Source organism: Chionomys nivalis, chromosome 1, assembly GCF_950005125.1.
Source record: "Chionomys nivalis chromosome 1, mChiNiv1.1, whole genome shotgun sequence".
Classification (NCBI taxonomy): Eukaryota; Metazoa; Chordata; class Mammalia; order Rodentia; family Cricetidae; genus Chionomys; species Chionomys nivalis.
Window position 1 is genome coordinate 151,718,913 of NC_080086.1, and position 27,927 is coordinate 151,746,839.

The window sequence follows — 27,927 nt, forward strand, 5'->3', positions numbered from 1 at the left end:
TCATAGCTAATATCTTTCAATTATCCCCAGAGAAGACTCTGGCCCTCATCCTCAGAGCCCAACCTGACCCTCCTTTGAGAATCTCCTCACTGGTGCTCCAGCCACTGGCCTTTCCCCACGTGCCACCCAGAACCTTCATATTCAAGGCCCCTCCACTTGATAGCGCTCCTCTGCTTCTCCTCTGGGCCCTCAGTGGCCCTAGGAGTATTCACTGGCACACTTCTGCTTACAACTCCCTTGGTGCTGTCTAGACTAGTTGTATTTATTTCCTTATTTATCCCCCACTGTCTTAGTTCGGGTTTTATTGCTGTGAAGAGACACCATGACCACAGCAGCTCTTATAACAGAAAACATTTAACTGGGTGGCTCACAGTTCAGAGGCTCAGTCCATTATTAACATGGAGGGACATGGCAGCATGCAGGCAGACATGGTGCTGGAGAAGGAGCTGAGATTTCTACATCTTGACTCATAGGCAACCAGAAGTGGTCTGAGATACTAGGTGTGGATTGAGCATATAGGAGACTTCAAAGTTTTCCTCCACAGTGACACACTTCCTCCAACAAGGCCACACCCACTCCAGCAAAGCCATACCTCCTAATAGAGCTACTCCCTTTGGGACCATTTTCTTTCAAACCACCACACCCACCAAAAGAAGAGCCCTTCAAAGCCAGGCTATACTTTTTGTATCTGTATCCCTCAATGTCCAATGGTAGCTAGTGTGTCATGAGTATACATTAGAAACTTGGAAACTAAATGAGACAGAAACAATGCAGATAACTAACCTGAAATCTGACCATAACCTGTCTCTTTTGATCACTCTAAACCTGTATTTTCACTGGATACATTTATTTGAAGTCACAAATGTCCCCAAATTCCCACTGACTCTACACAGAAAGGCCATTGCGATGAGCAAGCATTGGAAACCCTTACATGTTGATTTGTACTGTGACCTCTGGCCTGTTCATCACTCCCAGCTGACATTAAATCGGGAATCAACTTGCATTTGAAAAGGAAACTCTGTGGATTGCATGTTCCCCTGAATACAGGTCAGAGCTAGTTTAATTTGGTCTTTTGCATGCCGTAAAACAAAGCTCACTTCCGCTGCTTCCTGACTCAAAGAGACTCCTGTAAGTCTGAAGTCCCCAGAAATTGAGACTGGGGGAGCCACAGACCTTGGGACAGCCATGTGTCTCTCGGCAGCAAGTCCTACTCTCTTCTTCACTCTTCCGTCCACTCCATGCACAACCTTTCTCCCTCGGCTCCTGGTGTGAGATCATCACTGTTAAGATCTGATTCTGTCCAGCTTGGTCTGTCCTGCTTCTCCCCACAGCTTCACCTGTGTCCCCAAGCATCACCTGTGCCTGTGGAAGTAGTCTACTCGGCTTTTCTGAATCTTATTCTTCAGAGGAAGGGTAAAATTGGCCTTGGTCTCCTATCTCTTCACTTGAAATGTAAGCCCACAGATTGGCTCAAACACCCCTGAAGCTACTCTCAATATTGTCCAAAGAGGGAGAGACAAAGGTTGATCTCCAGTTGGAATCAACCAAACAATAGGCCTTTTGCCTATTTTCTAAGCTCAGAGAAGAGGATCCTAGTCCATCAGTTCTTGATGCACTAGTACGAACAAGCACATAGACTCTTTTTCAGAGAGTCAGCAGGAGTCCACACATGCCAGGAGACCAGTGCACTTTAGCTAAGGAGAGATGAAGTCCTGAAGGCAGAGGAGGAGGTCAAAGAAGGAGGAAACTGGCTCTAGAAATGATTTCCCCATCTTCCAGTTACTCCCTAGTCAGTTCTGCCAAGCCGGCCCATCAACAGGTTCTAAATGCGGCTAGCAGCTTCCTTCCGCCAGCCGTGTCTGTTTCCAGTAGATCTATGAGTGACAATAACCACAGAGCACAAATCCTAATTGTGGTTTTGAAATCTCCACAAAGATGATGTTTCACAAAGTGGGAGCATCCCTGGTACCCCACACCTTCCACTATAAACTGAGGGCTTTACCTCTCATCCTACCAGGATGGTGTAGAGCAGAAGTCCTCAAACTGGGCTGCGACCTTGAAGGGGTCGGATGACCTTTCACAGAGGTCGCATATCAGATATCCTGCATCTCAGATATCTACATTACTACTCATAACAGAAGCAAAATTACAGTTATGAGGGAGAAACAAAAGTAACTTTATGGTTGGGGTCCCCACAACATGAGGAACTGTGTTAAAGGGTGGCAGCATTAGGAACGTTGAGAACCCCTGACGTAGAGGGGACACTGATCTTAGTGTCTGCCCTGCCTCCTTCCTAAACTATGCTTCCAGCCTGACTTAGACTGAACCCTGGACCCCCTGATCCGTGTCACGTGGTTCTGACAGCATGCACTTGGGCCTGTATACAAACTAACTGGTATATCTGACGATGATCCTCATGCATGCTGGAAACATGCTGTTCATTGCTCGACATCCAGGCTGACTCAGCGCAGTGGTGGAGTTTATTGATGGGTCGTCTGTGAGAGCAAAGTCAGACAGTGTTGGGTGATATATGGGAGGTGGTGGTTGGAGGAGGCCAGTAGCAGGCCGTCACAGGCTCACACAAGGCTTCCAGGAGAAACTAAGCAGTGAGAGCCCTTGGGAAGAGAAGGGAGGCTTTGCACAGGGTGGGACCATAGGCTTGGCCAGACACTGTCCCTCTGGCTTGTGTAGATGCAGTACAGTTTTCCAGCGTCTCATACCTGTTTACAAGGTCCAACTTCCACTAGGAGCCGGAGCCACAGAATTTCCTGTGCTATTCTTTTATTCCAATTGTCACAATAGGCGAGAGAGGACATCAGTTTCACGGGCCGACACCTGTCGGTATCCCTGGTGCTACCTGTCTCCATTTGCTTGTGCTGGGTCCCTAAGAAGTAACTATCTGTACTTTTGAGTGGGTCTAGTAGAGATGCTAACATTCTGCCATAGTTTGGATTAGACTGTCACTCAAAGCTGATGTGCTCAAGACTTTGTCCCAGTAAGGGTTACTGGGAGATGGTAGAACTTTTGGGGTCATCTAGCAAGAGCTCTTAGGTTTTTGGGGATGTGCCCTTGAAAGCAATGAACTGGCATCCCACTCCTCGGCCGGGCATTCCTAGCCATGAGATGAACAGTTCACTTTGCCACATGCTTTTGCCTTCTGCCTTAGTCTCGAGTCAATGGGCAAAGTGATCATCATAAACTAAGACCCCAAAGCTGTAAACCAAAGGAAAAGCAGAGTATCTCGTGTTTTGCTATTGCAACAGAAAGCTGACTAACATTCCTTAGCTCATCTATTACTCTATGGACATAGAGTGAGCACACGTATGTGGTAGTGTGCTTGTGTGTGTGTGTGTGTGTGTGTGTATACATATGGAGGCCTGAGGTCGATGCCATGAATCATCCCTCACCCATATTTCACCTTATTCCTTGAGGCAAGGCCTCTCAATCAAACCCAGAGCTAATCAATAGGCTTGTCTCATTAGCCAGTTTGCTCTGGGGACCTCCTTTCTCTGCCCTTTAAGACTGGAATGGTGGGCTGCCTATCATGCCTACCTGGTGGATGCTAGGGATCCAAACTCCAGTCCTAATGCTCACATAGCAAGTGTTTAACCACCAAGCAGCTCCCCAGCCCACAGAGTCTTTTCAGTGGGAAAGGCTGGGCTCTAATTTGTGAGAGTTTCCACCTGTCATGGTTTCTAGTGGAAGGGAGTTTTTAAAAGAAAATCATTGCGCATCTGACTGGCATGCCGCCTGGGTGGAAGAACGGGACTATCTTCCACACAGGTTTCTACTTCCGTGTGCCACCTGCCAAGGCGTTTCCTTTTCTCTCTCGTGACCAACCCTACTTTCATGCTTTCTCTTTTGGGCACTGGAGCAGTGGGGTTGGGACGCTCCCTGGCATGGTAAACTGTGGAGCTCTGGGTTCTAATGATCTGTAACCGAGGAGAGGGGGGTCCAAGTGGAGCTGCTGTGCTGAAGGCTGGGGAGGGACTGGAGTGGGGCTGGAAACCACAGCAGCTTCAGAGCCATCCCTTCAGCCCCTTCCTGGGGGGCTGAAGGGGATGCAAGTGTAATGGTTCCTCTAGGAGGATGTGGAAACCCCCAATGTTCACTCCAGCCTTTGTTTCCCTCCTGCTGGTTTCCCTTCTCCCCAGGCAGCCAAGCCAGTACTGCCCCCTTCTCTTCTCCCAGTACTCATAGCCTGTGTCCCATGAGGTCCTTAAGAACCCTCCCCTTTGCAGAAAAAAAGGTGTCTAGAACTTGTGACCTGGTCTGGCCTCTTCTGGAGCCTCTTGAATTTGACCTTAGAGCTCTCTTCCTGACACTCAGCTTCCTGTGTGCTGATCCCTAAAGAGACCTCCATCTGGTCATACCTTGGGCCTCTTCGGTATCACTGGTTGACAACATTTTTGTCACTTTACCTTTTCCTCCTGGCTGTCCACTGCTGGACCTTTTAAGTAGAAGAAACTGGGCCGCCATAGATTGTCCCGTGCCCCAGAAGAGACGCTTGGGACTTACCGATGAGAAATTATTAGGGCTTCAATACTAGTGCCTTTCATGGATACACAGACTTTTTCTACCTGGCCCTGTGCAGGGGAATTCAAAACCATGCCAAGAATCCAAGCAGCCTAGCAGTGATGCTGCATGGAACACAGAAAGTATGCTGGGAAAACACGGAAGAGAGGGCGTATAAACCTCTGGGGCTGAGGGCAGATAGGACATCTAAACAGGGCAGGAACGAGTGGATAAGAGCTCAGCAGAAGGAAGCCTTTTTGTGTGGCACTGGTGGGAACCCTTGGTGGAGTGACCTGCTTCTTGGGGTCCTCGTGTTGAATGCTTTCACTTAGACCATACCTTCCTAGAGGACAGACTAAGCATCTTAGATCCCTGTTGCTTTCAAGAGCTTGCAACTTCAAGCAGCTCATTTGAGCATCGTTTAGGCTTCCATTCGCACCAGCCTCCAAAGCCAAATCAGATGTGTCTTGGCAAAGTGGGGCCGTCAGAATTGTGTTGACTGGCCTCCTTCTCTGGGAATTATCTGCTTGTGTCTGCTTTCTAAATCATTTTATGCTAAAAATAAAACATCTCCAATAAAACTTTAGGGAAATCCTCCTACGCTGGGGACAACGAATCATCCTGACAGTGGAGTTTATCATCCAGGGGTCACAGAGAAGAACAGAGTGTGCGAAGCCAAGACACGAGTGAGGCCCCACAGGATGGGTCCTGGGGACTTCTTAAGGACATCCTCTCTGACCTGTCATTGAACCCAGGGCAGCAGTAGAGCTAACTGAACCAGTCCTGACATGTGTCCCCCAAACAGTGTGAGGGCTTCTGACATGTGTCCCCCAAACAGTGTGAGGGCTTGTTCCACAGCTGGCACCAAACCGGAGTTGACTGAACAGCCCCAGAAATTTTAGTCAGAGCCATTAAAAATCATAAGCAAAGGCAATCTGTCGCACTGCCGTCACCAAGGTCACCCAGCAGCATGAGGCACCCAAAGAGGAACTCATGACACCCTGACTAGGATAGCCGTCAATTGCGGCCCTGCCTGGGGCCAGCAGGCCCTGGCTATGCAAATGTGCTAAGAAGCATGAGCTCATTTAGGGACAGCCAGGGAAGGCAGAGGAAAATGCACAGACTGGATGTGGGACTGAAACCTGAGGATTCTGAGATGAGGCTCACAAGAATCAACACCATTATTATCAGGGCGCTCCCTCAAAAGTCTGGGTGCAGGCACAAGTGTTGCACTGATTTTAAAGTTCTCTTGTGTAATGGAGCATTTTTGGGCTTTGGTGGTCAACGTTAGACTCATGGGTAGAGTTTCTAACTGAGAGTAATATGGGAAACACATAACCTGTGTGAGTATGGGAAGCTAGGGAATTGAAACAGGATGCAATACACACACACACCACACCACACACACACACACACACACACACACACACACAAAGCCTTCTTTCTCTGTCTGCAAAGCCCTGGCAGACTATCTGTTCCCTTTGTACTCCATCTTATCTGTAAACAGGATTAAAATGACTCCTTCTCAAGGTTGCTATGAAGTTCAAATAGGACAGGGCAAGTGCTAGTGAAATGCAGGCCACTGGGAGGTTCTTAGTTTTTTTGTTTGTTTTTCTTTTGTTTTGTTTGACTTTCTCCCCACTCACTTATAGGAAGCCTAGCTTTAGAGGAGTAGGGCCCAGAGCCCATGCTTATCAAAGGCCTAAGCCAGGACCACCTTCCCCTGCCTTCTTCCCGCTTTCTGTTTCTTTCTTCCTTGTCCCAAGAGAGGCGCTGCTCCTGACTAAGAAGGAGCCAAGGATGTTTCTTATTCACAGCACCTGTCTGCAAGACTGTGGGTGCCAAGGACAGCCCTCAGGCCGACGTTCTCCTCGTTGTTCTTAAAATAGAGAAACAATTTGAGAACGAGGCAAACCCAAATCACCTGAGTGCAGCCCCCTACCCTTGTTCCACTTCTGGCTCAAGAGGCATACCAGCCAGGCTCTTAAGGAGAGAAGATTGTGTCCTTCCATCTAAGTCAATGGTGATCAAAGCTTGCCTGTGAAGGGGAAGAGGCTGCCCTGGCTTCTTGAAATTCTGCTCGGGTCTTCTCTGAGTGTCTACCCTAGAAAACAGGCAGAACCATGGCGTGCCTGCTAGGACCAGTCTTCCCAGGAGGAAACTCAAAAACAGGGCAGGTGATGGGAGTGCCTCAGACTGTGCTAACCTACAGTTAGATTGAGGGTGAAGCCTTGGTCTGGCCTTCAGTTCTGTGTCCTCAGCAGTGAGAGCATCGTTGCTAGGCTTCTCAAGCCAGGAGATGAATAGTAGATACAGGAGAGGGGTGTCCCCCCAGCTTGGGGACAGAGCTTTGAGCTTCCTAGTCACTCTTATACAAGGAGACCTCCTCTTCCCTAGGCTAGGCTTACCAGGGGTCTCCTGCCTGGGTGGTCTGAATTCACTTGCTGCTGCTTCCTGTGTCCTTCACCTGTGATTCTTGCCTGCTCATATCTCCAAGCCTCAAATACTGTCTCTGTCTGGACCATCCATGGTTCCTCACAACCAGGCATCAGAAGACGGAGTGGTTTCCAGTACAGAGCATTGGCACTGAAGGAACTAGATTCTAGAGGTCAAACCCAAAGCATAATTTCCGATGCACAGGGAGCAGCTCCGCTGCAAGAGGCCACCTCTTCCAGAGAGTTGTCAGCAGTGACAGTTGTCACATGGGGATCAGGAGGCTTAGCCAGAACCCCAACCTTCTTGCTAGTTTTTTTTGTGGTTAAGAGCATTGACTGCTCTTCCAGAGGTCCTGAGTTCAATTCCCAGCAACCACATGGTGGCTCACAACCATCTGTAATGAGATCTGGTGCCCTCTTCTGGCATGTGGGTGAACATGGAGGCAGAATGTTGTATACATAATAAAAAAATCTTTTAAGAAAAAAAAAGAAAAAAATTTTCCCACTTCCTCCTCGCCTCCCATTTCCCTCCCCCTACTCCCGCCCCTCTCCCCCTCCCCCCACTCCTCTTCTCCCTCTCCAGTCCCAAGAGCAGTCAGGGTTCCCTGCCCTGTGGAAAGTCCAAGGTCCACCCCCCTCCATCCAGGTCTAGAAAGGTAACCATCCAAACTGTCTAGGCTCCCACAAAGCCAGAACATGAAGTAGGATCAAAACCCTGTGCCATTCTCCTTGGCCTCTCGTCAGCCCTCATTGTCTCTTGCTAGTTTTTAATGTCTGTAGGGTGTGTGTGTATTTCTACTGGTTTCCTTGAACCCAGTATCAATCATTTGGTTGTACCTGCTGCCCAGAGTCATTTATATTTTCAGGAAACTGTTCATTAAGGAGAGTAAACTACATGTTTAAAATCTTCGTAACTCACCACTAAGACCCCTGCATCTCTGCCTCCTGTGCCCTCTGCTAATGGAGATTTTGTTGTTTGCTTAAGATACGTGCTGAATGCACACTTGCTGGTTGAGGGAAGTTCTTGTGGCTGCTTGGCTCTTTGGTGTAGGTGTGTGGGGATGGAAAAGGTGAGATGTTGCTGGAATTAGCAGAGGGATCCTGGGCTGCAAGTCCACGAGCAAACCTCGGCTGTGTCCGTGGCTGTGTCCGTGGCAATGCCCACTCACACACATCTGGAGGAGAAGATGGCTAGGATCCCACAAGTCCATTTGGCAAGGCTGACTTCAGGGATCTGAGGGACACTGGCAGAACAGAGGTGGGAAATAAGAGGTCTCTGGCCCGGCACACCCAAATCATGGTACACCATTTTGACAGAGCCTACCGTGCGCACCATGCCAAGCCTGCAGATAGGGTGCTGTGTGGCTTTTGTTATGTATGTTTACCGGCTGCTCTGAAAACCATCCCCTGCAGAATAGAAAGGTGCCTCCTCACAGACACAGGCCCCCACAGGGAAGGGCTGAGGATCAGCATGAGATCTCCGAGGTGCTCCTGGAGGGCCTTGTGTTCCTTCATCTTGGTCCTCCCCTTACACCAGAGCCACATCTAAGCAAGGTGCCCTGGACTGCCTGCTACCTAGCAAGCTGGAGCAGTCTCAGCCAAAAGGAGGAGCTAACTCTTGTTTGGAGAACTTGGAGCTGTTCTACCCAGTCCTTGGGCAAGGTTTCTAAAAAAGCCCAGCGAGTATGGGGTGGGGAAGAGGTCAAAGAAAGGGATGTGAACCTTGGCTCTGCTGACACCAAACACAGGAGAAGTCTTCATTTTTGGTCTGCACAGCTCTGCTGCCTTGTGGGGCTCACATGCTCTCTTTGCTAGCTGTTAACATCTCTGAAGGAAGACTTGAAGAAGGTACCTGTAATTACGCATGGGATGACTTAGTTTTGACCTGGTCCAAGGTTCTCTGCAAAGACTTGGGCTCTCGAGGATGAACTTAAGTACATTATCTCTCCTACAAAGGGGTTGTGAATAATTGTCAAATATCAGCAAAAGACACCCCCTTTTCATCTTACTCTAGCAAGAACACTCATGAGATCTACCCCACGAATAGGCTTTTAACTGTGTGGACGGCAATCAGCTCCAGGCTCAGTGCTTTACCACAGATCTCAGAATGTATTCATCTTGCTAGCCTGAGTCATTACATCTGTTCATTAGCAAACCCCTGTGCCCTCTCCTCCAGCAGTCAACCACCATTGGTTTCTCTGAGGATATTTTAGAGACCTCCCAGGGATGCAGATTTACCCCATGTCACTTCACCTGCAGCTTCTCATATGGCAGGACTATCTGCCCCTTCTCCCACAAAAACAGCCAAGGTCAAGTGTACAAAGAAGTTAGTGGAACCCCGTATCAGAGAATTGCATGGAGAAGTTGTGCGTAGAACAACTAGGCTGGCCCCTCACTTACACTCACTCCAGCCCGTTTCCACATAATGGCTCCTGAAGACAAAGCTGATGGAGGAGGGCGTGAGAGGCGAAGGCTGGCCAGCAACAGGAAATCCCTTTGAAATGTTTTCTGTCATCTTACAAATGTCAGCAAATTGTATATGATGACCATATTCAATTTAGACGTATCATTCTATTTTGAGCTCATTACTGAGAAGCGAAAAGGGAAGAGCCTGAAGGAGTTTCCTATATGCATCTCTGGGGACCACTTCCCATTGGACTGAGGTCCCTGGGGACAGCGGCGAGCTCTCAGCTATGCTGCTGCTCTTGTCTGTGGATAGCGGCTCACAGCCTCAGAGGGGAGCAATGAATCCTTGCTTAGATGGAACAGATGGTGACTCAGGACTTAACCTGTACCAGGCAGCTTCATTTAGAGGGAAAACTCTAGGTGACAGCTGTGTTGAGACTGCAGTTTGAGGCAGGGGCTGCTGATTTTGTTGACTAAGGTCCTCAGGGATTGAGTGTTTCCGGGGTACAGGCCAAGAGTGGCCATTTGTCCCACTCCATGGTCTTCTTTCCTGAGGCTCTGTTTGCCTTGCTACTTAGGCCTAACGAGAAGTGTGTGTAGGAACCTCATGCCACAATGGCTTCCAGGACCAGAGATGCAATGAGGTTGTGGCAGGCACCTTCCATAGTCACAGGAGCCTGCAATTATACACAGCCCCTTCCTAGAGTCTGCCTTAGCAGTATGGTTTTGCATCTGCCTTTCAGCAACATTGAGAATCACTTAGAATCTAAGCACGCTGGTCCACAGGGCTGTGATGGTAAATTACACAGAGTTCATATGTTGTCTTAGCCATAGACAGTGCTGGAGCGGCACCTGATTCAACGCAGGCAAATCAGAACAGACTCCTGAGTGGCAAGCTTGCCATGGTCTTTTTTCTTGTCCTCTTGTCCAAAAGGTGTAAGCTATTGGCTTTCATATGAAAAAGTTACTGGAATCAGTGCCAACTCAATACCCAGAGCAGCAGAGTCTGGGCTGTGGGAGAGCAAGCAGGCATCTGCCAGGATTTGAATTTGCCTGTCAATGACCCATTGTTATTCTTGTAAAATGACTGGACTCAGGACTCCCTGAGGGGCTGGATTCCAGGACATTGTCTCTACAACTCCTGCTAAGTGGAGACCCAACAACAAAAATCAGATCAATGCTACCCAGGTCCCAGAACATAATTCCTAAAGTAATTAGTGGCCATTAATGACATCATCAGGTACCCAGGCTCTTTCCAGCAAGTGGCTGGCTACCTGTAAGCCAGGGGCTGTGAGAGCAGAAAGAGAACCAGAGACCGAGAGCAAAGGAGATGCTCACAGAGACAAGGCTGAGGTGAAGAGTTGGCATTGCCCACCCTGAAGCTTCTCTGCTGCTTCCAGAGCCATCCCCACCTGAAAATCCTTGGTTAACCCTGACTCCCAGAGAGATTCCAGTGCAGTGTTCTGTGTTACAGTGGTGTCCAGTCTGCAGGAACAAGCAGGAAGCAAGAGTTCAGGTTGGCAGGAGGCCCTGGCAGGTTTAAGATGGAGGCCCATGGGGCACTGTATGCTGCCTGGCCTTCTTTTGGCGGTCAGATGCAGCAGGGAGCCTGTGGCCTCTAAAGACACCACATACAAGCTGAGTTCTTCTTGGTCTTAGGTAATTTTTGTTGGATTGAGATCCATCCACTTAAAAGGTGAACCGAAGTTTTCTGACTTGTAAAGAAAGCCCAAGGGTACACCAGCCAGCAGCATCCCAGTCACTGCAGAGCCTGCAGGGCCAACAGAAGGTAGGCCTGCCGCTCCAGCCACCCCCAATCACCTGCATTTTGTAGCTAAGGATAAGGAAAAGGAGGTGCATCACTCTTGAGCCCCCTACCCAGGTGAAAACCATGGGGCCAGTACTGCTGCAGGCAACTGGCTCAGCCACGGGGGCGCGCAGTGGCCTGGATTCATGATGGGTGCTTGATGTATGCAATGACAAGGCTGCCAGTGCTAGGGCGCGCGTGTAGCGTCCACCAGCCGCGGCCCCTCCGCGGCCCCCGCCCCAGCCCTAGCCAGGCTGAGCACAGCCGGAGCATGCGCCTTTGCGCGGCCGCGGCCAGGAGGCGGTGGGGAAGCAGCGCGCATCGCTCGGGCCCCTGCCTGCTCCCAGCCGCCAGTTGCCGGTTGCTAAGCAGTTATTGTTTCTGTGGCGATTGCAGAGGCTGTGGCTAATTGGAGAAGCCCCACTGAGCAGCAGCGTCTTCCTCTTTGGAGCCTGTCTCTGCTCTTTGCATTTAAAGAGCAAAGTAGGCTGCTCTCCCAAGCTCCCTCCCCCACCGCCCCCCGCAAAACCTGGCGATTTCAGAAGTATGGACTAGAATTGCTCTCCTCACCCTATCATTGTGACTCTGGTGCCTTCAAAGTCACAGTCAGACTACTCCTGACTCTGGGGTGGTGAGTGCCAGCACAGACCATGACCACCGCCAAGGAGCCCAGTACCTCAGGAAAATCTGTACAGCAACAGGATCAGGTAAGGTTGCTGGGATGTGTGTGTGTGTGTGTGTGTGTGTGTGTGTGTGTGTGAGAGAGAGAGAGAGAGAGAGAGAGAGAGAGAGAGAGAGAGAGAGAGAGAGAGAGAGAGAGAGAGACTGGTCTATTGGCTGTCTGTAGCTCTAACCCCAGGTTGATGTGTGGGTAACACACCCTGCCCCACCCCCTCTATTTTAAAGGCTGCCGGTGGCTTTATCAATAACTGAAAAGCAAGGTGGACTTGCCCAAGAAGCTTTGGACAAAGGCTTCCCTCTTTGGGGCTGCCTCATTTAACCTGTGTTAGTTGTGAATATTCCCAACTACTTTGTAATTGGGGGAGAAAGGACATAGCAAGATCCATGGACCAGGCTGATTGAGACCCTGCAAAGGGACTTTGCTGTGGATCTAAGACAGGTCACAAGCAGGCACACCTGGTGAAGGATCTTCCTTCCCATGTCTTCCGTCCCTGCCCTCTTCCTCAGAGTGTCAGTGGAGGCAGGGACTGGCTGTGTTCCTGAGGGCAGAGAGAGCACACTTCCCAGAATAACGAGGATGTGCCAGGAGTCAGGTGAGCCTGGCTGACTTGCAGGGCAGTGGGAACATTTAGGCTTTCTTGGAGTCCTCCAGAAAGAGGAGCTATTCCTGCCCCAAGAGGGTTCCCTTCTGGCATGCACTGGGAATGGGTGCATGACTGCTGTGGATACTGCAGCCCCCTTCCCAGAGGGTCTGAAGGGCTGCCTGTCCCTTGTTGCTCCCTTCACATCAGGAGGTCTCTAAAGCAGACCCTGGGAGACTCTACCAGGTCGGTACAGCAGTTGATGCTGGCTTGGTTAATAGACAATATCCACGGTTTCCCTTATGGGTCTAGGTTGTCCTTAGGTCACTTTTCCCAGCAAAAAGGCAAAGGAAGGAAGCCCCTCTAGAACTCGGGAAAGCCAACAGTGTCTTTGGGGACAATATGCGAAAACACTGTCCTATCAACTATTTGGGGACAGTTGGAATTTGTATTTAGTGAGAGCTCTCTCTTTGGAGGTCACCTCCCCTAACTCATTTTTCAATTTTTTTTAAAGGAGAATATCTTATCTCATCATGCAGAGATCTCACATACAATTTGGCTACTACCAGGGAGAAGATTTTGTAAAACTAGAAGTCTAAAAAGTCTTAGTCAGTGTATGAATTTGAGCAAGGGGTCGGTATGAGCATTTGAGCAAGGATTAATGTTCAGCCAAGCTGGATAGGTTCAGAACCGGCAAAGCAAGCCCTCCTCCTCATGAGCATCCTGTCCAATGTCTGTTCCTTAAAGAAATATTTCTACCCCAAATTAGCATCTCATAACTCAGTCTCCTTCCTTGCTAGGTATGGCATTATTGTTCCCTGGGCTTTTCTGGGCATAGGTCATAAGTTTGAGAATGCTTACTGCTGATCTTGTTTCTAACCAGGTATCAGGTGCCCAGGGTTCAGCCAACTTATGCAAAAGAACTTTCCTGGATTCTGTGCAATTTTCCCTTATTTTACTTGGTCTTGGCATGCACAGGAATGTCAGTGGTTGAATAGGGTGGGAGTTATGCACGATAGTGGGATTATAAACCTTTAGAGCCCGAGAAAGCCCCCATTCTTGACCCAGGTTCTTTCATGAGAAATGGACACTGTTGTCAGCTGAGGTGCAAAGGCAGCTTTGAGGTCCTTTCCTCCTTTTTCTGGTGGCCTGTTCCTTACTCTAAGAATGTCACAGAGCAGAAGTTCATACAGAGTGGTCTAGGATTCGGTAGAGGAAAGCTAAGTGGGTGGAGGCCAAAGTCTCACATTTTAAAATTATATATGTACACATAAACATGTTTACATACACACAGCTCTCTCTCTCTCTCTCTCTCTCTCTCTCTCTCTCTCACACACACACACACACACTCATACTCACACTCACATACCAAAATCTCACATACAACATGCTTATGCATGCTATTTTAAAATCTGTTGCCAATAATCTTAACTTGCCCAACACAATAAAATTGGATAAAATGTGTCCTATTCCTTCATTATATACAATTTTCTTTAAGCTTCATGCAGCTGGGTGTGGTGACTCACACCTGTGGTCACAGCACTTGGGAGGCCGAGGCAGGGGGATTACTGTAAGTTAAAACCTGCCTGGGCTACAAATTAGACACTTTCTCAAAACTGCCCCCAAAACAAACAAACAAACCTAAAAACAGTTCATGGTGAAGACTACAGAACTCGGTTGCTCATTTTCTTTCTTTTTCTTCTTGCTGGTGGAACAGGCAAATGGGGAATCATGGGAGTTGTGGGAGAAATCCGTTGCAATTGTTTTTAGAGAGAAGGTGTCCTGATTGTGGTTTAGCTGGTGGTTTTTTGTTGGCTTATTTGGCTGTGCTTACCAACACCTGGCCTTGTAGGAGTCATCAGAATCTTGGGGACTGGTGGCGATATGAGGCCTTAGGGCCAGCTAATAGCTTGCTTAAATGTGTGGATGGTCATAGTGAAGAATCCATTTCTTCTCAATAAGCCAAGGGCTGGTACCCTCTTCCACCTGCCCTGAAATTTGGGAACTATTCACGTAGTAGGGGAGGCGAGAAACAACTTCCCTATGCTGAGAATCACCACAAATTGATTTAAAAATGAGCAAAAGTATACAATCAAAAATTTTACATTTTCCCCCAGTTATTGGTATGGTTCTACCAATTTTCTGAAAAACCATTGTGAAATAGATAAGTATGCATATTGAGTTGCTTAGAGCTTTAGTTTTTAAAGGATACAGTGAAGAGCACAACTGCTCTTTCTCCTTGAAGATGCTGGCTGATTCTGTGTGGGTTTTTTTTTTTTTTCGTTTGTACTTTTTTGCAGAGGGTGGGTGTTATGCCCATGCTATGGTATGTAGATTTGGGGCTTTACATGCCATGATGTGTATGGGGTGGTAGGCACATGCCATGGTATGAAGGTCAGAGGAGCACTTGTTTAACACCAGGGTCCCTGTCCACTGCTGTGTATGTGCGCTAGGCCAGATGACCCATGAGCGTCCAGACCTTCTCTTGCCTCCACCCCTCATCTCCTCATAGCATGTGCTTGATCACAGGTGCTTGTGTGACTGTGTCTAGCTTTATCTTGAGTCTGGGATCCAAATTCATGTTGTCAAACTTGCATTGCAAGTGCTTCAGCGTCTGAGCCTTCTTCCTGGCTTCTAATTTCTTAAAGTACAGTATAATCTGCCCCAGAATGTCTGGAAATAGCATGTTTGTTAATGTGAGTGAGAAATATTTACTCAAGTACCTCAGAGGCCACTTAGATAGGACTGAGCTGTTTTGGGGACTTCTGAATCCACCCTGGCCTCCACTCACTCCTCCCACACAGAGAGACCAAGAGAGGGAAGCAGAAAGGATGAGGATAGTCAGGTTCAAATTTAGTGAGTTCTCATGGGAAGACTAAATCCTGCCTCAGAGAACCAAATTAAAATGATATTTCCACTTAAATTTTTAAAAGAACAGATTTATTTTAACATATGCTATCCTCATTTTAAATGATTTAAAATTGGAAAGCTGTAATCAGTAATGCTATTCAATAAGAGAAGACAGAAGGATTCATTCTGGATTTTTCCAATGAGCCATAAAACATTTGCTCAACTATTGAGCAGGAATAATATTTTAGTGATGTAGATGATGCATGGATGTGTGTGTGCATATCACAAACACAGATATGCTCATCATGCACACAAACCTGTAGCCCTCGTGTGTCACAAAGTCACAGTGGCGCAGATCTCACAGGTGCATATCTCATGCATGGTGGTAACCAAGAATCGGTCCACTTGTGAGTTATGTGTCCCATGAAAAGACTGTCCCAAAGTCTCCTCTGTGGAAATAGCCAAGTTTTGCTTGTCAGCTTGTGTCCATGGCTGTATGTTGAGTCTCATGTAGGAGACTGAGAGGCCTGCTGTTAATGGTCATGTGATGTGTTCATTACTTGTTATTGCTTCTGTTTACTGACCACTGTCAATCCCAGACAGCCTACTAAGTGTGGGCCTCAGAACCTAGCCTTGACTGGTAAGTTGAGTCATTTACTGAAGCATTTTAAATAATACTTCAACCGAGGAATGTTTTGAATTTGATGTTAGAATCCTAGAGCTAACATAGTGGCTGGGGCAACTGTTAGAAGGCATGTGGTTCAAACTATAGACAAGGGAGTTGAATGAGCACCTACAAGATACCTCTCAGACTTTCCTGCCTGGTGTACTTGGAATACAATCTTGTCACTTCTTAGGACACCAAGAGTCTATGCTAAGAGTGCCTGGATTTGATTATCATAAGAGTTCAGCTTTTTGTGTAATCATGTTAAAGGGAAAGTCAATGTGAGGTACCTGCATTTCATGTGTTATTAGGGTGCTAAGAGAGTTTAGAGGAAACCAAGAAAAACAATATTTGGTATTAAGAAGGTCATAACTTCTTAAGGTCATGACCATACTATAAGGTCATGGTAGGAGAGGGGGGCATTCAGAATCCAGAAAGTTCCTTTGGTGTCAATGGCTCTCATGACCACATTCCCAGAAAGTAAATTCCACCCTGAATAGATTCCAAATCATCTGTAGCCCCGTGGCTAAGATACTGGGGGGATCTGGGTAACCCTCGTAGAGCCTGCAAACTTCCAGAGGGAGGCCCTGGAGCTGGAAGGCTTTCAGAAGAGAAGGTGATGTCATTGGAAGCAGGGTTACTCTAGAGAACACAGCACTTGGAGCTCTGCTACAAGGGACACTGGGTGGCCTTGTTGTGCTGTGGGGACGAAGGAGTCTGGCTGCCACGTGCTGTCTTCATAGGAAGATGTTAGACTCCATCACCAGAAAAGGGCTGCATGGTGAAGAAACAGGCAGCCAGCTCATAGACCTGGTGAACGAGGCTCTGGGCAGTTCTAAACCTCTGGGTCCACATCACACGGTGTTAAGCAAGTACACCCAGATGGGTCACGTGGTGCACCAAAAGAAAGCCCAGATAATAGGAGGATGGTAGGAGATCGTTCGTCTCCAGACTGACTGCTGCAATGGACCAGGTCAAAGAATGGAAATAAGCTATCCACCCTTTTCTATCTCTGGGATCAAATTAGTCCGACAGAAGCAGCTTGAGGGAGAAAGAGATTATGTGGGGTCAGATTTCCAGGGTCCAGGCCAGCCTGGTGGGAAGTCAGGGCATGGGGATCCTAAAGCCGCTGGTCACATTGCATCCACCATCAAGATGAAGGAGATGAATGTTAGTACTCAGCTCACTCTCATCTTTATACAGCCCAGGGGCCCTGTCTAGGGAATGGTACCACCCACAGTGGTAGGTCTTCCCACTTCAGCTAACCTATTCAAGACTATCCATTCCCCAGGCATGTGTCTCCTAGGAGATTCCACAGCTCATCAAGTTGATAGCAGTGTACATGCATGCTGGAAAATACTCTGGTGTAGTAAGTGTGTTTTACTGTATCATCCTGGCATTCTGCAAACTCAATACCAGCTAGCATTCCAACACAGTTGTTGGCGGGGTAGGCTGGCTAAGTCCTACAAATGATTTCCAGAACACTTGGGGACCTGGAGTGTTGGTGAGGGCTTTCCTGTGTCCTTTGGAAGGTCTAGCCCCAGTGACACATGGAAGCACTCAGATATTGATGACTTCTTGTCGTGAACACTCTCCCTTTTCTGCACGCAGGAAGCATGGCATTGTCCTTGGGAAAGTGAGCTATGCCTATGTGTGGCATTCCCAGATCTGATCCCAGTAGACAGAGGAGGCTCCTGTCTTCCTCCCTCATTGTAAAGAGTGAAGAGTCTGCTAGTGTAGACTTCACACGTTGAGGAAGAAGGTGCTGCTTGTGGGAAGGAGCAATTTCCCGCATGCCTCCAGAGGTTTCTTGCAGGTCTCTACCCTCACTGTGAGAAGCTGTGATGTTGAGTGGAGGCTGTGTGTCTGCGAGAGCCGTGGTTTTCTGAGGCCAGGTGGCTTTACTTTAGTTCTGGTTTCCTGTGATTGTGAGTGAGGTGACAGATGACCATGGGGGCAGATGAGCCCTGGCAGACACCCTGGAGTCCTTGCTGACACTGATTGCCTAAGCGCCTTGAGATGGAGATATGTAGAGTCTGAAAAGGCCTCCACAGACAGCCTAGAAAGGGGTCCAAGGGCTCTCCCCCTTCCTTTTGTATTCGGAACTCACAGCCACTGTGTCCCCACAGTAACTAGAAAGTGATTTGCCCAGACATGACTTTTGCTACTCAGACTTTCATATGTACCTATTCCCATGAGCTCTGCTGTGTGGTAACAGAAAATAGGAAAAAAATTAAAAAGAATGTATGAGGTAGTGCAATACATTTCTCTCTGAAAGAATTTTAGTGGGAGGATTGGGGATAAAGCAGTGGATTAACTAAAGGTTCAGATTTTAGGAAGAAAAGTATTTGGTCATGACCTTTAGTGAGAGACTCAGTACAGGTGTGGGCAAAGACAACCGTGGCTCTTTAAATGACAGGCAGTCTGTGCATTCCAGAGCACCTGTGACCCCAGCCCATGTGGAGCTGGCACCGCTCAAGCAAGCGCCTCACAGCAGCCCCCAGGGCCGCTTGGGGGAACCAAGCTTGCAGCAAGCCAGTCACCCCATTCTCCCCGCAAGAGCACTGTCTCTTGGCAGAGGCAGCGGCAAGAATGCCACAGGGCCCACTCTGGAGCCCACCAGTGGCGATGGAAAGCACATTGACTGTGCGGTAACGTCTGCTCATTCCCGGTGACAACTTAGATCTTATTCCCTTACTAGTCTCTGATCAATTTTTAAAGAGATTTAAATTCCTCTGCCAGGACTTAAGCAAAGCTGCCATCCTCCATCAGAGATCTCTCAAGGTGGAGGAGTACCATCCCAAGCTGGGCTACTTCTCCAGAAGAGAGGCTTCTGGAATAGGTGTGTGTGTGTGTGTGTGTGTGTGTGTGTGTGTGTGTGTGTGTGTTGATAATTAAAATGCAGGTAGAAACTGATTACTGATTGAAACATGAAAGCTACGGCTGGGCAAGGCTCTTGTCAAACAACAGTTGGAAAGTTCAAACACTCTGGGATCCTTCGTGGTTGTCTTAGTCACCTGTTCACCAGAGAGCTTGGTTGAACCTCTCAATGCTGTTTTGACCCATGCCCCTACTTACTCTCTTTCATAAATCTAAAGTACTCAGATTTTAAATGGCAGTCTTAAAATTATAAAGAAAAGTCCTTTTACCTATTCGGAAGAAGTGCCATTTCTCCTCCATAGGCTATCTGAGGCTATTGCAGTCTTTGTCCTCAGACTTCTTGGAGCGGACCCTGACTGTGGGTCCCCAGGCCGGTCCCTGCACAGGAGAGAGAGGTGACCATGTTGTTGCTCAGTGTTCTAGCCATTTGTTAGTCAGGTGTTGACAAGAGGCAGAGCTGTATTTGGATAAATGGTACCCTGGGCAGAGAGGAGCCCAAGGCAAGGAATGCAGAGCTGAGCAGGAGCCACTCCAGGCTGGGAGGGCATGCCTCTCAGCTGTGCTAGGACCTCAAAGGCTGGGGAGCAGCAAGAGTAGGAACACAGAAGTGGTGACCTGGGAGACGTCCCTGCCAGCATAGCATATTAGAGTATACAATGCAAGCAGCAGCCCGTGAGCATGATTCTAGAAGCAGGGAAGGAAACAGGGCCTACGTGGAAGCTGAGAGAGCAGGAATCTGGATAGTGCCTGAGCGGTATGCTGGACTTGGAGGTTGTAGGAGTGTGTGTCTCCATGGATGAAAAATAGACGCTAGAACTAGAAGTTTCTGACTTTCTTTTATCCTCTTTCCCCCCAACTTTTTGAAAAATTGGGTATCCTGAATTGTCTTAAATTTGTGTCAGTCCCCCTGCCTAAGATTCCCAAGCCACTGTGGCTGGTTTTCAAACAGCTAAAAGGGTTAATGAGTTATAAACCAAATGTCAGTTTTCCCAGAGAAAGCAAGGTGTCAACACAATATGCTCTCTGTGTTTGTGTTTAAATACTCTAGCAGAGATGCCTAGCAAAACTCATGATAGGATTTCTGCCTCTGATTTTCCAAACCAAACCAACGCTGTGCTCTCCAGCTCTGAGCCATACATGGATGATAAAAGAATGAGATGGAAAGACAGTTTCACCATTAAAAATCATGAAGCTTCGATGTTTCAGAAGTCCTCTTCCTTCTGGCATCCATTTCAGCTCCTGTGACAAAGGCTGGGGGAGGGGTCGCTTGGCTTTGCCTTGCCTTCAGCCTCTTTCTTGGGCAGTGGGAGAACAGCTAACTGTGGTCTGGACATCCCCAAGTGCTGCTCCCAGCTCTCCTGCCTGCTTCTGAGGGAACTAGGTAAACCCAGTCTGACTCACATTTGGAAAGTGACCATTCTTGGTATGTCGCTGTCATGGGAAAAGGCACAGATTTGGTTCAGAGTTGGCCAGATGCTGCAGGTCTTCTTACTTAATGAGCACTTAGTCTGCACACCGATTCAGCCATAGTATGAGGGAATCTTCTCATTGCCAGCATCTGATAGGAGCTCACGCCCATCCTGAGGGGAATTATTGTATAAAATTGTGAACTGTTTGATGTCGAATCATTCTCGGACACAGAGACATTTGGACTTTTGATTCAATAGCAGAATCCACCCCCCCCCCCAAGGAAGTCAACCAAAACTGGTACAGGAAGGAAATGACAGTCCTTCACTAGTGTCCCCAGGATGACTCTGCACGGTCCAGAGCAGATGGAGCACAGATATAACCCCACCGTCTGATTTAGACAGGAAGAGGTAATGCTCAGAAGGGCAGAATGCATCGGGAAATCATATAGTTGGTGAACTGCAGAATCAGAGCACACACACACACACACACACACACACACACACACCTTTAGTTTTGTTTCAAATCCAACAGTCCTGAGTGAGATATAGCAAAAATTCTATGTTCGAAGATTAACACAAAAATTGATGTTACCTGGAACCTGCAAAACAGACAAAGGCATCCAGAGATGTGGATGGATGAAGAAACCCCTGTCGCTATCTGGCACATAGCTCACTAGAGCACTTGCTTAGCATGTGTGAGGCCCTGGGCTATTCTCTGCCAGCACGCACATACAAAGCACCTATGTGGTATGAGCTGAGGGAAGGTGAAGGTGTGTGCTCTCCTTTAGGTAGCTGGGGCACTGCTGTGGCTTTTGGTCTCCTTGACTCCTGGACAGACATGGTTTCCCCTCCTTACTGCACTAGCCCTGGGTACACTGGGGCTGGTAACGGCTTTCACAGACAAGTAATTACATAACAAGTTGCATTTGAAGCCAAAAAAAAAAAAAAAAAAAAAAAGCAGGAGGGGATACAACTATGGAGTTTTTCCCCAGTTTCTAAAAGTAAGCAACCACTAATAGATCATGCATGCTTTGGTAATTGGTAATCTGGGAACTGGTAATTTGGCAGCAGGTAATTTCCTGTCTTGTTTTACCTGTGAACAACTTCATGAGTAGTGGTTATATCCGAAATGAGGGAAGGTGGGGATGCAGGGGCAGGGAGGGCGTTCTAGGCCATCACCTTCACAGATCAGTGGGCATGCAAGGATTAAGACTCCTGGATGCTCCAGTGATCACGTGTCTAAACTGAATCACACCTATGTGGTCATGAATGCCTGGACTGCTGAATCCTTTCGAGGATCCAATGTGAGCAGTCAACCTGTGCCACGAATATAACCCCAGTACTGTGGCCGCCTCCTTTCTGCACAGAGATTCTAAGTTGCATACCCCTGCTGTCTTCATGTTGTCTAGCACCACACACTGTAGCCTTGAGGTTCATCAGTATAAGCACAGGTATACCCACGCAGTCAGAACCTCTAGGTACTACGCTAGGTCCAGTGACCATAAGATATTCAGGTAGTCACTAAGCAATCATTATCCCTGAGTGTTGTGCTGGGTCCCTTAACCACACTGTGCACAGGTAGTAACTAAAAAGCCATAACTTCTGGATGCTGCATTAGGTCCAGTGACAACATAGCGCTCAGAAAGGACAGCAGTGTGGTCTAGAGAATGACCAGGAGGAAATGAGTAGGACACCTCTGAAGTAGAGGATAATAGATGTATGCGACATATCAAACAATGCGCAGTTGAAGGAACGCATAGCTAAGAGGAGCTAGCGAGAGTCATGCTGAAATCCTTAATCCCTGGTTGAGACATGGGTGAATCCTCAGAAGATACAGGCTGTTAGAGTCTTCATTGTCTGGGGTGATCTAAAAGGCAAAACTAAGATGTTGTGCATTTATGACCCCCATTCCAGTTTTACCTAGGAGACAGGACAGGTCTGGGTGACACGGCTGTCATCCTACAGCGGTGAAAGCAGCTCAGGCGGTCTTGAGTGCAAGACAGCATCAGCGCTGCATACTTAGGAAAGTCCCAGAGCAGGGCGAGGGTTGAGGTTGCCAGGTTCCAATTCTGAAGAATTAGGGATGCTATAGTGAGTAAACATAAGATTAGCATGTTTTTATTTTATTTATTTATTCATTCGTTTGTTTGTTTGTTTAGTGTGTGTCTGTTAATACACGTGCACATACACAACACACATGGGTGTGGGTGGACGCTGGAGGACAAATTCAGGTGTTACTCCTAAGTACCGTGCTGCCCCTTTTAAAGGCAGACTCTCTCATTGTCTAGGAGCTCTCCAGCCAGCCTAGTCTGACTGACCTGTGAGCCTCGGGGATCCTCTTGTCTCAGCTTCCTCAGCCTTAGACTGATAAGCTTATGTGATGTACTCAGCTATTTTTGTTTTTTAATTGGTTTGGGGGTTTGACCTCAGATCTTCATGCTTGCAAGACAACATTCTACCAACTGAGCCATCCCCTCAGTCCCGGAACTTTTTTATTTTTAGTTTATTTTTATTTAGCAATTATCTCTCTCCAGAAAATCTCTGGCTTGTGTAATTGTGTTGTCCTTGCTTGAATGGATAAGTAATACTTCAAGGAAGAAGTAGCGATTGAGTGGGGAAACAATGGAAAGAGGGAAGTTCTGTTTGCAGAGAGGTCATCTGTGTGCTCGGGAATCCCCTGGGGTAGGTAGGTTGCAGGAAATGATGGCAGCAAATGAACGCGGTGGAGGGAAACAGCATGAAACATGTGTGTGTTTTCTACTCAGAGCTTCATTTCAGGAAAGAAACACATCTTTTAGTTTTGTAGCTGTGTTTGGTTGGTTCAATGTTTTGCATTTTGGGAGAGTTGCAGAGACTTCAGATGAACAGATTAAAATTTTTCCACAGTGTTTGCATACCATTTGCTCTTTAAGGGAATCCTTCCTTCTTGCCTAATCGCTTCTTGGACAACTCTTAAAATATTTGCAAAGATCATGTATTGCACAGATTCCCTGAGAAATTTGTTGTTAGGTTGTTAGGGCTGGGGCATCTATTCCAGCCACCAGGCCTGGTCTGGACTTCAAATCCTAGCAGGCCAGGTCCTGACCCCTCCCTGGGGGTGGGGTCAAGATCCCTCCCCAGGGTACTTAAGTGATCCCCCAAAAGAAGAACATGTGGTCTCCCTTTCTTCCTCCCAGGGGTTGTGTTCCTGCGGCTTCCCGGTTTCCTCCTCAGGGCCACCCGAGAGCACAGATCTTCCATTAAACCTGGATATTTCTTAATTTTGCTTGTTTTGATTTGGCTTGATTGGGAATTTTGCGTCTTCAGAGAGCTCGGTTAGGAAATATTCCTAACATTTGTGTAGATGTATCTTGTTTTATTTGTTGTTACTGGTATTTGTATGTTTTTATGGCAATGGGTGACTCATTCTTTGTCTCTTACTCACTGTTTACATGAATTAGAATGCCAGTGTTTTCCTTTCATTTTCTTGTTAAGAAACCCAATCAATTTGAAGAACATGAGCTCAGTCTTGGGACTAGAACCTATGAAGCCACAAATCAATGTGTCCCTATCAGCCATACTGTGCCCGGAGCACCCAAGCAGCCATGACTGAGAACAAACACCACATCATTCAGATACTTGGGAGACAAGATATATCCAGAAACACATTGCTTATAATGTTAAGTCCCTTGGCTGTTATCACCCAGTAAGTTGATGACATGGTAGCCCATTTCCTACTGTGGCAAAACCGGAGATGGCTCATGGCGCTGGGAATGGGGGTAGCCCCTGCAAGCTGAGGACAGAGCAGAATCTGCCCCTTGTTGTTCCACAAGTGTCATTTTATTTCTTCCTGGGCTCAGTAGGTGGAGCGGATTAACCACCCAATATTATTCATTCATGCCTAGCCACACCCAGAGGCACAGAAACACTTAGGGTTGGCCCGCCGAACTGGTTGGAGAACAGCATTGCACAGCTTGTGTGGCCATGAGAGTGGCCGATACGTGTGATGCAGGCATGGTAAGGAGATTCCAGCATCTACTTTTCCTGGGTTGTCAGGGCAGAGACTTACACTGAATCTCAGATGGTCCCAAAGCCAGCACCTGCAGGAGGAGAGTGCCTTCACAGGGCCATAATTATACATGTTGAGGATACCTGCACACCTGCATGCGACCCCGGGAGCCCCTGAGTCTCTCCAGAAATCCTGATTTTATAAAGGTGATTATCTAGTTCATATAAAAACATATACTGTATTGCTATAAAAATTAAAATGCACTTCTCTTCTCCCCTCCATCTGTCTTACTCTGAACCTGGTAACAGTTTTACCTACAAAGGCAGAGTGAGATGCCCTGAGTGTGTGTGTGTGTGTGTGTGTCTGTCTGTCTCTGTCTCTGTCTCTGTCTCTGTCTCTCTCTCTCTCTCTCTCTCTCTCTCTCAATGCATGAGGTTAACATCCAGAGTAGAGTAGCCTACTGTTCAGGGTTCATATGAGGCTCAATAGCACATCAATATATGTGAACACAAAGGCCATTGTGAGCTGCAGACTCCAGTTAACACAATGTTAGTAGCCACATTAAATATTTAAAAGTCCCTGAAAGACTGGGAAATTGCTCATGGTTAAACACTGAGCTATTGGTCACAGTGCCACAAGTAAACAAATAGATAAAAGTAAAGTAAGAGAAACAAAGGACTAATTTTACAATATACTTTTTTGAGGAATTCCTGGACTGTATTGAAACAAGCCTCCTGATTCCTGGAGTCCTTGGGGAGACCATAGCAGTTACTGGGTAACTGTTGTATCGAGGCTGCTTGCTTGTTTCCTGGCTGCCCAGACTCCCGAAATAACCACATAGAAACTGTATTAATTAAATCACTGCTTGGCTAATTAAGCATATTGTTAGCTAGCTCTTACACCTAGAATTAACCCATCTCCATTAGTTTATATTTTAACATGAGGCTCGTGGCCTACCTGCAAGGTTTCAGCATGTCTGTCTCTGGCAGCAGCTCCCTCGGCTTCTCCCCTGACTCTGCCTTCCTTCTCCCAGCATTCAGTTTAGTTTCCCCTGCCTAGCTCTGTTCTACCCTATCAGGCCAAGCCAGTTTCTTTATTAACCAATGGCATTCACAGTATACATAGGGGAATCTATCAGGTAACTACTTTTAGAAGTAGTGTATACATGGGCCTTGTCTGTAAATGCATCTGCCTCCAAGTGCGATGCACTCAGTTCAATTTCCAGAACCTACGTGGTGGAAGGAAAAACTCCTGCAAATTGTCTCCTGACCATCACACACATCCACAGCATACACATCTGCACAAAATAGAGAAGTAAAGTGAAAACAATTGAGAAGAAAGGAATGCCATCTACAAGAGTAGTCCCTAGGCAGTAAACATGGGAGCCCTGTCTTTAGGCCGCTTGACACCTAAAACACACTCACATTAGCCAGATAGGTCCACCTGAGATGTTTGTACTTAGGAGAATATCACATGTATGGTGTTCACCCATGTATACACTCACACACACACGCACACACACACACACACACGCACACACTCACACGGTTATGATAGAACAAAGGTCTTCACAATAAGGCTTCACAAGCTATGTGTAACAAAAGCAGCCCAACCTTGAGAGCGGAGGTTCCTTATGAGCTGCACACCATGAAGGTGGAGATGGGGGCCATGAACCCCCTTCTGTTATATGTCTGCTGGTGCAGCCTGCTCGCGGAGAGGAATGGGCCCACTAGCCTTTCTCAAGGAAAGTAAGCACAGTCATGGAGAGCATTTTGACGCAGACAAGCCGCCATCCCTGCATGTCTTCAGCCCTGTGCGGAGCAGTTTAAGCACATGGAGCTGTGTATGCTGGTGATAAAGCTGTAAGGAGGCAGCCACCTGGCCAGATTGGCTTTTCAAAGATGCCACCAACGTGAGGCTTTTTAGACTTTGTGTAGAGTTCTTTAAATTAGCATAGTTGTACTAAAACCAAAACTCTTGACATCTCTGCTAAAACAGAAAAAGCAGCTCACTTGCATAGGCCATGGAGGCAGAGGATTGCACACAGAGCACATATGTGAGCCATTCCATGGGCCTTTATCTCTGGACTTTGCTCTGAGCCTGCTCACAGGTGACTACGTCAGCCACACACAAAATGCATGTCTGCTTCCTTCATTGGCCACTTTCTAAGGTGCGTTTGTTGCTATTGTTCCACAGACTTACCGTTTCTCCTGCATGGATGTAAATGCTTCCCTTGATGGGAAGTTCCAGAAATTGCAAGGCGCTGGCCTCTGGGCAACCTGGGTTTGCCGCTTTTTCAGTGTTCAAAGCCAGCTCTTTTTCTTTGTCTGTCAACCTCAGGATCCTGGGAGAAGTGTCATGTTCTTCATCTTTAGTTCTGTAGGATTTGGATAATAGTCCTGTGCCTCTAGCTTCTCGCATCTTTAAGTTTTCAATTCATTTAAAAATCTGAATTCATCCAAGTCTGAGATGGTAAAACCCACTGATATTATAGCAAGGTCTGCTGGGTTTGGTCTGGGTGCGGACAGGTGAGATGTACCAGTCAGCTAATATAGGTGTCAGCCAGAAAAATGGACAGACACTCATAACACATGTACATGTCCATACGTATGCTCAACGCTTGCATACACACACGTGTGCATGTACACATGCACACACACACATACACACACTCATCTTTTCTCTTTATAGTTAGGAGAGGTTGGAGCACAAGAAGAGGCTGGATACGGGGGGGGGGGGGTTTCCTTCAGGACAGAATCACGAATGAAGGATAGAGTGGACGATGTCCCCAGAAGACAGAAGTTGTTTGTCTTCGGCACTCAGCTTGTTGTGAAAATTTGGACAGAACCCTCCCCCCCCTCCCTGTACACTGAGGTCTTGGAAGAGGCTGTCTGCACCTGGACACTTCAACCCTCTCCAGCACACTGGGCTCAGCCTGACTTTGTTCCTGGGGCTGTGCTGAGTCCCATCCTGGGTCAGGCTCCTCTGAGCTGCCCTCTTGTAGGGATAGCGCTGTGTACCACCTCTGCTTCTTCGCTGCTCACTGACCATGTCAGAACCAGACTTTCTGTCTGCCCTGCTCTCTCACTACAGGCACCCCAGGATATGGCATGGCCCGGGGTTCTGCTGCCCCTGGACCCTTCTTACTCTACTTTAGCAGGACCATGCTTTGGTCATAGCTGCAGGCTGCCTTCCCCCATGCCAGTTTCATGGGTGTTTTCTGGTCTAACGGTGTTTTCTTTACTTGTTAACATTGTGAACTTTCATGTGACTTGGAAGTCACGAACCTTGTTGGCACAACGTGGAACTCCGTGGGTTACTCAACCCTAACAGCAGAGAGGCCATCTGGTCCTCAGATACCTCTCTTTCCTTGGGTAGAGAGGAAAGTCAAAGGCCAGATTGTCATCAGGGTCTGGCAGATGTTGAGCAGCAAAGTTGGGGCTGGGCTTAGCTCTCTTCATGCCTTCCACACCTGGACTCCCCATTGTATCATGGTCATTCTGTTGAGGAGAGATTCAGGCTCGGGGAATAGGTAAGAGTTTTAGACTTTTAAGAGTGCTAAGGGGACCTCTCTCTCTCTCTCTCTCTCTCTCTCTCTCTCTCTCTCTCTCTTTCTCTCTCTGTGTGTGTGTGTGTGTTTTCCTACCTCCCTTCCTCCCCCCTTCCCTCTCACCCTCCTCTCTCCTATGTGTGTGAAGGTTCTTGTGTACA

At 47.7% G+C, this 27,927-nt stretch overlaps 1 protein-coding gene across 4 annotated transcripts in view; it reads left to right on the plus strand.

The window, feature by feature from the left end:
* Dpp6 (dipeptidyl peptidase like 6) overlaps window positions 1-27,927 on the plus strand; it is an 887,986-nt gene that overhangs the window by 422,600 nt on the left and 437,459 nt on the right. Inside the window, exon 1 of one of the 4 annotated variants that reach the window (XM_057791934.1) lies at window positions 11,380-11,870. The exons of the other annotated variants lie outside the window; for them this stretch is intronic. Within the exon in view, the coding sequence (XP_057647917.1) occupies window positions 11,814-11,870 (57 nt within the window). The 5' untranslated portion in view covers window positions 11,380-11,813. Of the gene's footprint in view, window positions 1-11,379; window positions 11,871-27,927 lie in introns of those variants that run through there. 4 annotated transcript variants of the gene reach the window in all.